The sequence below is a fragment of the Amblyomma americanum genome, chromosome 4, assembly GCF_052857255.1.
Source record: "Amblyomma americanum isolate KBUSLIRL-KWMA chromosome 4, ASM5285725v1, whole genome shotgun sequence".
In the NCBI taxonomy this organism is placed as follows: Eukaryota; Metazoa; Arthropoda; class Arachnida; order Ixodida; family Ixodidae; genus Amblyomma; species Amblyomma americanum.
In genome coordinates this window covers 93417854-93428924 of record NC_135500.1, presented here as the reverse complement: position 1 = coordinate 93428924, position 11071 = coordinate 93417854, and the positions used below count along the sequence as shown (strand labels likewise).

Here is an 11071-nt window from a genome sequence, read left to right as displayed (position 1 = left end):
CAACAGAAACTTCTATCTGAAAATTCGTCGTCTGGCAAAAGAATGCAAATATGCCGAGCGAGGGAACAAGCGAAGGGGCACTCTAACGAGATCAGGGAGGCAGAAGTAAGTGCAACAGATGAGGCCACCGTACGTGCTGTGAAATCGAAAGTTAGCCTCGGAATTTGCCCGAACTGCGGTTTCATGGAAAAGCAAAGTGTCCTGCGCAAGGAAAGCGGTGTAACAAGTGTGGCGGCGCGAAACCACTTCACGCGTGGGTGTCGTCAACCAGAAGCGAGACCGAGGAGCCCAGTATACAAGGACAGAACAGCTCGAAATGGCAGAGGACGAGGGCTATTTCCTTCAAACTCCGGAACTCAATGCAATTGATGGCTACGACCGCTAGCCAGCGACTGTCGACATCGCAGGTTCCGCCATACGCTGCAAAATTGATACCGGAGCCTACTGTTGCGTCATGCGCGAAGCGACACCCAGAAAAATAACTACGAAGCCAGCGCAAGACTGCTGCTCTACGCTACGATCGGTTTTCGTGCCCTTAGAAAAGGCGACGAAGAAGTTTGAGCTTCAGGTCGCCAATGGAGCGCAGTCCACCACGGCGCTATTCTTTATTGTGAAACAAGCAGTTCCTGTAACATTGGGTTGCAAGGTGGCTGAACGCTTAAGGTTGATTGGCCACATAAACAACCTGGACGCCTTGGAAACTAAGGAAATACTATAAAGATTTGGGGATGTGTTCTAGGGGCAGGGAGAAATCAAAGACGTAGCCTACCACATGGACCTGAAACCTGAAGCTCAAGGCGTCGTCAAGCCCGCGCGACTAATCGCCATCGCCCTTCAGGAGCGCGTCCGAGCTGAGCTGGACCGGTTGGAGCACGACAGCGTTGTTGCTAAGGTAACAGAACCGACTCTCAGGTCTAGTCACATGGTTGTAGTAGTAAAGAAAGAAAATGTGCGCATATGATTGGACTATCTGACTCAAATAAGGCACTTCTAACAGAGCACTACCACATGCCGATGTTAGAAGATATCCTACCGCGGCTGCATGAAGCGAAATTATTTTCTCCTCTGGATGCATCGCCAGGATTCTGGCAGATTAAGTTGGACGAGCTGTTGAAAAAGGTCGTCGCGTAGGTCTGGACAGACTAGCAAGATAGCAGCTTTCGTCAGCTTCGAGCGACCCTCACGCAGGACAGCGCCAGTCCTGTGTTTCGTGTTTCTTCTCGTCCTCGTTCCGTTGCGCTGTGTCAATCTGTGTCGTAGAAAGTTATTTCTTCGCTTCCTTTGTCAGTCCAGCAGCTAAAGAATATTCGGCATGGAACTTACAAAGACGCTCGTATTGCTGAACTAGGCCGTTACTCGACCACAGAATGGCCAGAAACGAAGAACCATGTGCCGCATGACCTGCGTTCAAACTGGTGTTATTGCAATGAGCTGCACGTTGAGGAAGGCCTGCCGCTCAGAACCAACAAAATAGTCATTCCTCCAGCCAAGCGACCGGAAATTCGGCGCTTGCAGCACACCGCACAAGGAGCCGAAGAAAAAAAGATGAGAGCCAGAGAAGTAATGTTCTGACCCAGAAAGAACGCAGACATCTCAGCTCTGGCTAAATTATGTGCAGCGTGCGAACAGTACAAGCGCAGGAACACTAGGCTGCCTATGCTGTGCAACGAGATACCAGGCCCACCACGGCAAGTAGTAGGGCTTCATATTTTCCCCCACGATGACCAGTCCTACCTAATCCTTGCGGATTTGTAGTTCTTTTTCGTGGTTTAAAAGTTACGTCAGCCAACAGCGACAGCGGCAAACAACGCATGCATGCTCGTCTTCGCGACTCATAGAATCTCGGCAAAGCTGTGTAGTGATAACGGCCCACCTTTTAACAGCGCGTGCTTCCGCTTTTTTGCTGCGCAGCAGGAATTGCCCACGTAACTTCAAGCCCGTACTATCCCCGTGGTAACGACATGGCGGAGCGTGCAGCGCAGGAGGCGAAAAACTGCTACCGAAGTGCCCTTTCGCAACCCTGGAATTCTACAGCATCCTGCTGGAGTGGCGAAATATGCCAAGGGACGAGCAACTGGAGTCGCCCGGTCAAAGCTTGATGGGCCGCCAAACAAGGACGCACTTGCGGGTTCTCCGCCAGCGCCTCGAGCCGCAGAATGTGCCACCGCAATCCGTTCGCAACCGCCGCCATGAAATAAGAGAAAAGCAGCGGATCTTCTACAACCGGGCGGCCAAGCGTCTACCACATCTTCGCAGCGGGTCTTCAGTATGAGTGTACACCATACGCAGAGCCTGGTCGCCAGCTGTGGTTGTAGGCCCGGCAGGCACACCTCGGTCGTACACCCTACTTACAGACAGCGGACAAGAGCTGCGGCGCACTAGAATACATCTAAGTTCCAAAGAAATGAAACCTACGTCGGACCCTCAAGCGACAGTTTCTGCGGAGCACGTATCACAGCCGGACCAGATGGCGGAACTGCAACCTGAGGACATCCTTCGTAGAAGTGACCGCCTACGTAGACCGCCACAACGTTGCCCCCTGCCAGAGAGACCGCAGCATTAGGTCCCTGACACGTGAATTTGTAAACTTTTTCCCTTTTTTTTCTCCTTGAAAACAGGAAAGATGTAAGTATGTTAACATGTTAACATATGTCCTTACGGTATGAAGTGCGCATGCTCATATTTGTACCGGGCTTTATATAAGCAGCCCCTTTTCTGATAATAAATACACTTTGTTCCCTGCCTCCCGGCCGTTCACAGTACTAATACTTTTTCATTGGATCAATAAACTGAACTAAATAGATTCCAACGGTCGACACAGCGTCCTTGCCTCGCCGTAAGCTTTACGAACTGTGAAATCCCGCGGGTTGGAAATTAAGTGGCAGACATATTATAGACCTTACGCGCGCTGATGGTGGTGTTATATGCGTCACCAATTAGGCCGTACAGTTCAGCGGTTGTTCTTTGTTGCCCGTAACTGTAGATCATCTCTGTCTCGCTGTTCCCAACAATGTAATGCCAGTTGCTGAATTCACGTGTCTTCAAGAATCGGAGACCATACGTATCTGCCTGCTATCTGTACAAGCAGCAAATTGGTTTAGTTATCGAGATCAGTCAATCCGTCCACTAACCAGCCTAACATAAACTGAACCTATCCTCTAAACATCCGAGATTTCCATACCTCGAAAACTGGCATAAAAGGATGGCTGCAGTAGCCTCCGCTCTCTAAATTTGTTTAGTGTCCCTACCGTTACTTCATTCGACGCGATGCCATTACCGTCTTCGACGGCTTTCAAGTCCCTTCGAAGACGTTGAGAATGGCAATGGTAGGGAGCCTGCAGCAGTTCAAGCTGTCAAAATCTCGGTGAAAATGGCAATTCTCTCAACTGAACTAAGGGCTCTGCCGCGTCTCACTTCAACTCCGTTATTTACACAGGTCCGCGTTACAAGTCGTCGTCCTGACTAATGTGCCCGCATAATTGGACCGTGAATTACGGTATAATGGCGTTTATTCATTTCATTAATTCATTCCGCCTTAATTTTCCAGAGGAGGCTGGAACGTTTTCAGCGCTAAAAGGTCCTCTCTCTCACATGGGCTTACAAACATGGCACAGCTGTAAATATATAACTTAATGAGTTGCCATAAACTGAGGTTACCCTAAACTAAATAGCAATGGCGTTCACGAACACACCCTCAATGTATGGAACACAGTGTCAAACAATCATGATACCAAGCATCACAAAAGAAATAAAATTTCACAATGAAACTAGTTTTACGTAAAGAACAAAATCATTTTGAAGATCAAATAATGAAAAATGCATAGCACTCAACTGAATATCGCATAAATTAAGCAACAAAAAGCATCATATAATGCACATACACAATGTGTTAAAGATTCACAAAATGCTGTCTTCTTGACCCTTCTGCGTTCATTGATACCACTCCCGCTTAGCAAAAGAAACCAGGTCCGGAAGAGGAGAGGATCACTCCAGAATGCATATACTCCTAAAAGATAAAAAAGCGCGAAAACGGATTTTGTCACCTCACTCGCCTGTGAACAGCCGCTTCGCGGTTGGCCCAAGCAACTAGGAGCCGGACTCCGACCGTCGAATAGTCGATGCTTTCTTCCGAGGCGTCGGGGTGCAGCAGGTCGGCAGTGAGAAACAGGGAGGGGACGGTTAGTGTCGTGCCAGCCCCAGAAGAGCCGACGAGGACGTCGCCTCGCAGCTGCAACTGGGCGGAGGTCTCCGCCCACATCCAGTCCCCGGCCAGAGGCTGGCGACGCATCTCGAGCGCCGAGCGGATGAAGTCGTCAGTCAAGGCGGGCACTTGGTCCAAGAGCGCACCACGGGCAGCTGCGCGACATTGCAACGACGTCACAAGAGGAGCACAGGAAGCAATATGGTGCATGGGAATGTGCATTGTGAAAATATCACACATTTTCAGAAGGTTAGGAAGGGTCCGTCTAACTAGCTTGCACCGAGAAAGCTGCACCTGGCTTCGGGAAAAGTGCCACGACTATAGAATGTGCTGCACTGTTTAGATTAAGCAACTCACGGGTACAACTCGCCTGTCGGAGACCTTCTTTGTGCGGAAAGCTTTGATAATTCGCTTAGGTGGTTCCTGATAACAGCTGCTCATATACAAGCGCTGAATTTGGCGATTAAAATGTGCCGAAACAATAGCATAAGCAGCCTGAGCGACATACAGCTCTCAGCGAGCTCTGCGCTTTGCTCCCGAAAGATACGCACTGGTAAATTTTTTTCTGCACAGTGTTAAGGCTTTGGAATGAAAATTCGCGTTGCTTCATATTTTCGCTTTCTTCTATTTCGGGTTTAATTTCGAACTGTATCGGGGCAATGTTGGATTGAGACTGTTCGAAATGGCAATTTCAAACTGGACACTGAACTGCGAACCGGGTCAGATCCAGTCAGTCTTTAGGAATCACGCATAAACTTGGGTACAGGGGGAAGAAATGCACTTACTGATAGTCTCCAGAGACACCTGCGCAAAGACAGAGCCGTTGACCGCGAGTGGGTGTGCCACGCTCGTCCTGCTCGCCGCTGACCTGCCAATGGCGGCCACCATCGAGTTGAGGTAGAAGCGCGCTTCGGCAGTCTCCATGGTGCTGGCCAGCCAGAAGGGAAATTGATGCGGGAAGTGTTCGGCGGTCGCTTGCATACAAGCCTGTGCAACGTTCAAGCGTGTTTCCAGAGAACGTCATTTCAGAGCGTCTTTGGCTCTGCAGCGCAATATTTGTACTATTAAACTAGCGCAAAGCCAGTCGGTAGAGTATGCTTTTGCTAACAGGTATTTTCATTTCTCTGGTGACTGCGTCGTGCATGTCTTGAGCACGGCAAGAATATTCGGCTTTCGTCATATGGCAGAGGCTTGCTGCTACAGCTAGGTGGTAATCCCCAATTAGAGCTTGAAAGATAAAATTGCAGTTTATAGGCCCTTTTTTATGTGTTATAACAAGTGCTGTAGATTATTATTATTCCTTCGCACATTAAATTAAAAACAGAGAATGTTATTTAAGCGAATTCTCGTTGATATTCGGTAAGCACTCGTGCAAAGCGATGGCTTGATCACTGCACAAGGGAAGGGGTATATTTTTAAAAATTTGTACAACCATGCAAGGTTAATTTTTTTTACATTATACACAAACTCAAATGCCGAATTCATACTACGCACGCGCAGCTTGTTAGTATCTGTTCTCACCTTTACTGCAGATTCATGATACTGGCCGCGAGGCTGCAGTAGCATGTAGCCGTACTTGAGAACTTGCGATACTGTCACTAGCAGTAGGTACACGCCAGCCAGCCTTAAATTAACTGCACCGAGCAGTTCGATGACTTGAACAATTTTCTCCAGAGCGCGCACACGTAACGACGACTGGCGGTGCATCGACGTCGTGGAAGCGCGGTCAGGATTTGCTGGCTCGGCGAGTGAACGCAACTCGGACAGCGGTGACGGCAGGTTCGCCAGCTGGACGGCTTCGAAGTGTCGTTTGGAGGCATCTAAATTCTCCCTCACGTCTTCTACTTTAGCGTCCAGTGCCAGAATCTCGTCATGCGTGTAGCTGCGTCCGTCTCGTCGAAGGTCCGTGAGCGACTGCAGGAGGAAGTGCCGTACCCGATGTTCGCCTCGATCAGCCTGCAACGTGTGACGCAAGGATTCGCCCAAGTCAACGAAGATGTCCCCATCTCGGCTGCGCCTGGCGCTCAATACAGATGTGAGTCCTGTACGAAGACAACTGCCAACTACAGCCTCCCAGAGGCCCAACAGACTTATGGCGTCTTCCCACGGATGGCGGTCGATTTCTGCTCGTTCCAAGACAATCTGAACTAGGGGCCAACGCTCACTTTGACTTCGATTTGAGACAAAGTGCAGGCAGCTTTTGTAGAAGCGCGCCATTTGACTTTCTTGCGGCGTACCAAGAACCGGGCGTTGGGTCAGGTGTCCCAGGCTGCGGTGCACTCGGTCACTAAACGACCGTAGATTGACCTCCGCGTAGTTGAGCATCCTGCCGGACTTAGCAGCGGTGTTGAGCTGAGAGACACCGGCGGCCCAGTTGCCGCAGACGTGCTGGTGGAAGTTGTCGCACGGCCGGACGCTGCGATCTGCAGTCAGTGCCAGCATAGCTGTCACCTCCCGACAGGCGACGTTTGAGCAGAGCACGCGAGCGTCGTGCTCGATGTCTACTATTGGGACCGTGAAGGGACTGCTGCGCGACGAGATGAATGCGAGCAACACCAGGACCACGACACCGAGAAATGCCGTGAGGGCGCACGGAATGGCGGCCAGGTAAGCGCGCGGAGCGTCGGTGAAGGGCAGTGAAGACGGACTGGAGGAGGAACGGGGCGTCTTGATGGCTGTGGTCACTGCGGGAAGACAGGAGCCAAATCAGGACTTCGCAGCACCGGTACACGTATGGGCCGCTAGCCTACAGACTGCCTTAGGAAAGTCACTGTTTGCAGAACCATCACAGTACACAGCTACAAGGCTGCTTATTGAAGAGATCTGTGCTGATATGCAAACAGTCCTGTGAAACGGGGGCGCAGGTGGATGAAATTAAGGTAGAATCTGTGCTGCAGACTTCTTGTGAGGAAACGTTGTCGATATCGTACTTTCTAAAAGAACATCCGCCTTCGCCCGCTGGTCGGCAAAAGCAATATTTTTGTCGCATTGTACAGTACCAATTTAAATTTAGTCAAATTCGTTTGTTCAATCGTCAACATCGACAGGCAGTGATATTGAGGCGCGTCTGTAGAAAGTCTCAAAACTAGGCTTGGAGGCGCCCACTCACCACGAACTCGAGAAACAGCAACGCAGCAGTAGAAATAAATATTGCACATAAAAAATTAAGAAAGATAAGAAAGAAGAAGAAAAATAGGAGGGGGCACCTAAGCTCTTTAAGGGTATGATGCGATATCTTTATTTGGTTAACGTCCATATATGCCGAATTGGTTATTCTCGACTTTACATTCATAAATTCCTGGGACTCCTCATAGTACTCCTGGCATAGGGGTGCAGCGGTTAAGCCAAGGCTCTGCGATGGCACGCGCTGCCATAGGTTGGGCTTGTGGGACCTAAGTTGCTTCTCCCGGAAAACTTGTCACGACTAATCATTAATTTTTCTGCCCCTCTGCTACGGTGGTCAGTTTGTTCACAATCTGCTGGGTAGGTTAAGACGATGCCACAAGGCCACGTGGCCTAGGCTGAGCGCATAGGTTGCTTCTCCAAAAAGTTTTCTCTCACAAAGCCTACTACACTGTCGCCGACAACGACGCCAGATTAGGTGAACAACGGGAGCCTTAACAATATCGCTTTATTACGCGGCTAACATTTCAAAAACAAAATAATGTAATAAAGACAGCAGCAGAGCCATTTGAATAAAACGCTAGCCCAAACAGAGAGTGTTTCAATATCTGCAATGTAACGCAGGTATACTGGCCAAAATAGTGATAAAAATCATGTGGGAAATGTATATGTGTAGAACTCGCTAAGTTTGCAATTTGGAACGTCAAATTATATATAACATTGTGTGTGGCACTGCGCGGAGCATCTGGTGTAGCGAGAATTGCTTATTCGAATTTTATTGCTCATTTTATGGAGGACTGTGGTTACTCTGCATCTGTTAGAGATATCTTCTAGTATTTTTGCGTAAGCGTCTTCTGCACCCTGATTCCGCAATGTCTGCAAGACTGCTGAGGTTTCGACTGAGTCCAATGCTTTCTCGCAATCTATGAAGGCTATATATATGGTTGGTTATATTCTGAGCACTTCTCTACCGATTGATAGGATGAATATGCTGTATTGTCGAGAATCCTTTACGAAAGCCTGCCTGATCAAGCAGTTGGTTGATTGAAGTCTAAGGCTGTCCTCACTATTAGCGATTACCTTAGTAAGTACCTTATTTGTGGCAGCCAGCAGGCTGATCGGTCTGTAACTTTTCAAGTAATTGACATGCCCTTTCTTATGGATTTAAATGATGTTAGCGTTCATCCAAGCTTTCGGTACGTTCAAAGTCATAAGGCATTGCGTATATAGGGTGGCTAATTTTTCTAGTACAATCTCGCCTCTGTCCTTCGACATCTCTCCTGATGCCTAATCCTTACGTACTGCTTTCCCCATTTGCATTGCTCCTAAGGCTTTCTTCTCTTCCTCTTTCATTACTGACGGGATGTCCCATTGGTGTGTGATACTGGCTATCTCATCTACGTCCTGATTACATTGACTACTGTGCACGTTTGTGTGGAACTCTTCGGCTACTTTAATTTTCCTATCCATGTTCATAATTGCATTGCCCTCATTGCCTCTTAACGCATACATCTGATTTTTGCCTATGAGGCCTAGTTTTCTCTTCACCGCTTTTAGACTACCTCCTTTCTTTAGAGCATGAGTCATAAAAGATGCTTATTTTGCTTTTCAGCCTTTCTTCACTCGGTTTCCAATATATCCAGATAGCACCCCCTTCATTCGCCCAGATTTGTGCTGGCACCAAACAACTCCCAGTCTCAAGCCCTTCCCTAGCGCCAGCCTTTCAACAACTTAATGGCAGGGGCACACCTTAAGCCCCAGTAGAACATATACCGGTGCTCACTTCGAGAATGGGGCGTTCCGGAAATTTCGCGTTCTGGGCTGCTGGAAGTCGCGGGGCTGTTCTTGACCGAGGCGTAGCCGAGAGGGCTACCTCTTCCAAAAAAGTGCGCCTGCGAGAGGGGACGCTGCATGCTGGACAGCGAATCGATGACCTGCTCCGCTGCTTGATCTTCGCACGATATCTCGGGAGTGAAACCATAGCTGCAAAAACAAGAATCACACAAAGTTTTCTGCACAAGTAAACGTAGCAGGCTCTGCAAAGCCAGGTTTCATACTCATCGCCCAGCGCACGTGTCTGGTAAGTGATTTTTTGTTATGCTGGAACTGCCCAACAGGGCACATTCACTGCAACGCTAAACACAACGGAAGCGGCTGTGTTAGTCTTCGTCTTTTCCTTTGTCCTGTAGTTTTCACTAAGCAGGGCGAATGTGACTACAACACAACTTGGTTCGTGACGCTCTGTTAATGAGCTTTGTTTCTTGTTTATGGGACTTTGTGGAGTGCATGAAAAAGGTTCATGAAGCCTAAGCCCTTGTTTTGCTATGGGGTAAGGGCGACAAGCTGCACAAAAATGATGCATAACTGCTAATTGTCTATGGCCTTTAAAGTAACGATGGAGCTCACGGACCAAGGAGTGAGACTATTCTCTCGTCCTTCAGAGCCAGAACTCTTCTACATACACATCCCGATTGGACACGCCTTTGCTTCCAGATAGAACGCAAGATGACACTCATTCCACAGCACATCCCCTCAAAAATCGCACAGCAGTCAAGTTCTCAGGAGTAATCGAAGTGCTCCCCCATTGCGCAGGCTGGCTTTCCACACAGTTGCCATCTATTGACGAAGTGGACATACTACATGAAATGCGGAAACACCTACCGAACACCCTAAATGTTGTTTTGCAGGGCCTGCAAAACAGGCTAGTCAGATACCAAACTGTCGTATGGAAGGAAACCAAGCCGGGCGAGTTGATATGATGCCATTATGGCGACTCAAACAACGGGACACACGACTATAAGAAACGGAAAAACAAGCGCTGAACATACTACTGAACTTAAATTAAGGCTGAATTATTAAATGAACTGCCAACTGCCACGGAGAGCAATTTTCTCCCAATCCGGTGGGCAGGTAATGATCACAACACAAGGTCCGTGACTTAGGTGGCCCGTCTGCAACCTAGAGAGGCCACTTAGGCGGCAGGTGGGTCACCTAGGGAAGCTTGCCCACAACCAGGTGGACGCACAGAGGAACCTCACATACAAAGGCTAGGCGGCTGAGTGGAAGCTCTAGTGAAAACACACTAAAAAGTCCGAATACACTTTGGCCAATTGAAACTGCACTGACCTGGCAAGCACAGCGCTCTTCCCCTCGTTGCTCGGTCTAGGCTGAGGCGCAGGAGTAGAGCTTTCGGGGACTGGGGAAGGTGCAGGTGCTGCCGGAACGCTCTGGTTCTGAGTATCCGTGTTTTCTTCGCCGATGTCCAGTTCTGGCTGTGAATGGCATTCTCTCTCTGCCGGATTCAGCCGAGAGAGCAGGTCGATTAGGTGCCTTCTGCCGCGGACCTTGACTGTGGACGTGACGCTGCTTTCCACCTGGGACGTCATGTCCGGGCTGTTCGCCTCGGCTGGCTCCATGCGTAGTTCTGGCTAGGAACGCGGTGGAGTTCGTTGTCTAGCACAGAGATATTCCACGGTCGAGCCTTCTTAACGCATTTACAGCAGTGGAATGCAAAGAGCAGGAGCTTCCGCACCGCATATCATTATCATCTTCTTCTGCTTCATTCTCTTCGCTTTGCATAGCTCGCGGTAGCGATCTTCAGCAATTGCAGAACTAAAGTCGTGTAAATTTACGCAAATTACGCGTTTTATTCAAAACAGCGGTGCTTATCGCCTGTCTTATCAGCTTTATTTGATGCTTCCCAGTGTCGCCAAACCATCTGGTGGGTATATGCCATTTTCCAAGATC

General features: G+C 49.0%; 1 protein-coding gene and 1 pseudogene across 1 annotated transcript; one reads left to right on the top strand and one right to left on the bottom strand.

Annotated features, from left to right (window-relative positions):
- Positions 1-772: 772 nt before the first annotated feature.
- On the top strand, positions 773-2563 carry LOC144129671 (uncharacterized; annotated as a pseudogene).
- Positions 2564-4039: 1476 nt separating this feature from the next.
- LOC144129670 (uncharacterized) lies at positions 4040-10838 on the bottom strand. Its single transcript, XM_077663776.1, has 5 exons — positions 10451-10838; positions 9108-9307; positions 5723-6885; positions 4987-5188; positions 4040-4356 (listed from the first exon to the last, which is right to left on the bottom strand). Exons 1-5 carry the CDS (start codon positions 10738-10740, stop codon positions 4040-4042), a joined length of 2172 nt encoding a protein of 723 aa, XP_077519902.1. The 5' UTR covers positions 10741-10838.
- Positions 10839-11071: the final 233 nt, after the last annotated feature.

Excerpts from the sequence above, each read along its gene's own strand:
- LOC144129670 (XM_077663776.1), bottom strand. The coding sequence starts at position 10,740 with ATGGAGCCAGCCGAGGCGAACAGCCCGGACATGACGTCCCAGGTGGAA. Across the intron at positions 9,308-10,450 it reads AAGAGCGCTGTGCTTGCCAG|CTATGGTTTCACTCCCGAGA; the intron begins GTCAGTGCAGTT and ends TTGTTTTTGCAG. Across the intron at positions 6,886-9,107 it reads CGGAACGCCCCATTCTCGAA|TGACCACAGCCATCAAGACG; the intron begins GTGAGCACCGGT and ends GTCTTCCCGCAG.